Raw genomic sequence first — 1,276 nt, 5'->3', positions numbered from 1 at the left:
ATATATCGCCTTGCTTACAGTATCGCAATATATTGGGATATATCGTATCGTATCGCCAAATTCTTGCCAATACACAGCTCTACCCGCCATCAGTTATGGAGAAGCTTCTCCAACAATCACATTAGCTTACTAGTGCGCAAAGTGGGGCTGCCAGGAAAAGTGTTCAGGCAATAGCAATATTCAGAAAATTCACATCTTAACAAAAATTTAAAAAACGGTTTTCTGTATAAACCGGTATACCACCCAGCACTAATGTTTGGTGAGATTTTATTATCTTTTGTTCWCAACTTACCTGGATCTGACTTTCTTTATGACATCTAAAACATAGCGGGAAGGCTGCAAGAACAGGAATGACTTTGTTATCACATATTAATGTTTAATTCTATGTTGAAAATGCATGGTTTATCTGTAGTTGTTCCACTTACAGTAACATTTCCAAAGGCCACAAGGATGGGGTTGGGTTTTGGAGGAGGCAACTGAAAAAAATAAAATAAAATCAATTGGCTGTCTTAAATTACAACATCACAACCAAGCATAAAAATTCATCTAAAACTGAAACGAGGTAATAACTTTAAGAATTGTTTTTGTCAAAAAAAAGATTTTTGTTTTTCGCAGTCTATCTGCGGGACAGTTCAGTTTTATTAAACACCTCAAACCTGAGTCCTCACAGGGGAGGAGAACTGCAGCTTTAACCAAACGAATCCCTGAAATGTGTTTGTACCTCTTTCCCAGCGTTCTCACAGGCGTATTTGTGCTCTTCCATCTTTCTGCTTTCTTCTCTGTAAAGCTCTAGAGCCTCCATGATTCGCTCCGCCTACACACAGGTCACAGAAACATCAGCAAAGGTCAAATAAAACCTGAGGGGGTTCAGTAAGACCCCTGAAATTCAGAGATTATCTTCTTAAAACATCTGCAGATTGGGAGAAAAAAAACATCAAATTTTGAAGCCTCAGTCTCTTCTGCTGCTGGAGCCGTGTTATTTTTTTGTGTTTACAAAAGAAGTTACTGTGTTCTATTAGCGTTACAAAAGCATCTTCCACATTTCAGCAATTTTACAAAAATTATTGTAGGTTTTTGTTGACATACTCTATTAACTGCCTCAGTTTCAGATTTTTTTCTATTTATCTAAAATGAACAAGATTTTGTTTCTACCTAGTATTTCTTTATATAATCACCTACCCTTCTATAGTTAGCACAAAAAGTAATGAAATGTGTTTAAAGGGGACCTATTATGCAAAATTCACTTTTTAAAGTTTTTTTTTACTCAACTTTGGGT

General features: G+C 36.1%; 1 protein-coding gene across 1 annotated transcript in view; it reads right to left on the bottom strand.

The window, feature by feature from the left end:
- The window catches only part of wdr3 (WD repeat domain 3), a gene marked incomplete in the record, with an annotated part of 27,692 nt that overhangs the window by 3,936 nt on the left and 22,480 nt on the right, over nucleotides 1–1,276 (bottom strand). The window contains 3 exon segments of the mRNA XM_014024441.1: nucleotides 293–336; nucleotides 426–476; nucleotides 722–814. Of these exon segments, the coding sequence (XP_013879895.1) occupies nucleotides 293–336; nucleotides 426–476; nucleotides 722–814 (188 nt within the window).

This window comes from Austrofundulus limnaeus, unplaced genomic scaffold (assembly GCF_001266775.1).
Source record: "Austrofundulus limnaeus strain Quisiro unplaced genomic scaffold, Austrofundulus_limnaeus-1.0 Scaffold422, whole genome shotgun sequence".
Classification (NCBI taxonomy): domain Eukaryota; kingdom Metazoa; phylum Chordata; class Actinopteri; order Cyprinodontiformes; family Rivulidae; genus Austrofundulus; species Austrofundulus limnaeus.
The sequence above is the reverse complement of the archived record's forward strand: the minus strand, read 5'-3'. Positions and strand labels throughout refer to the sequence as shown.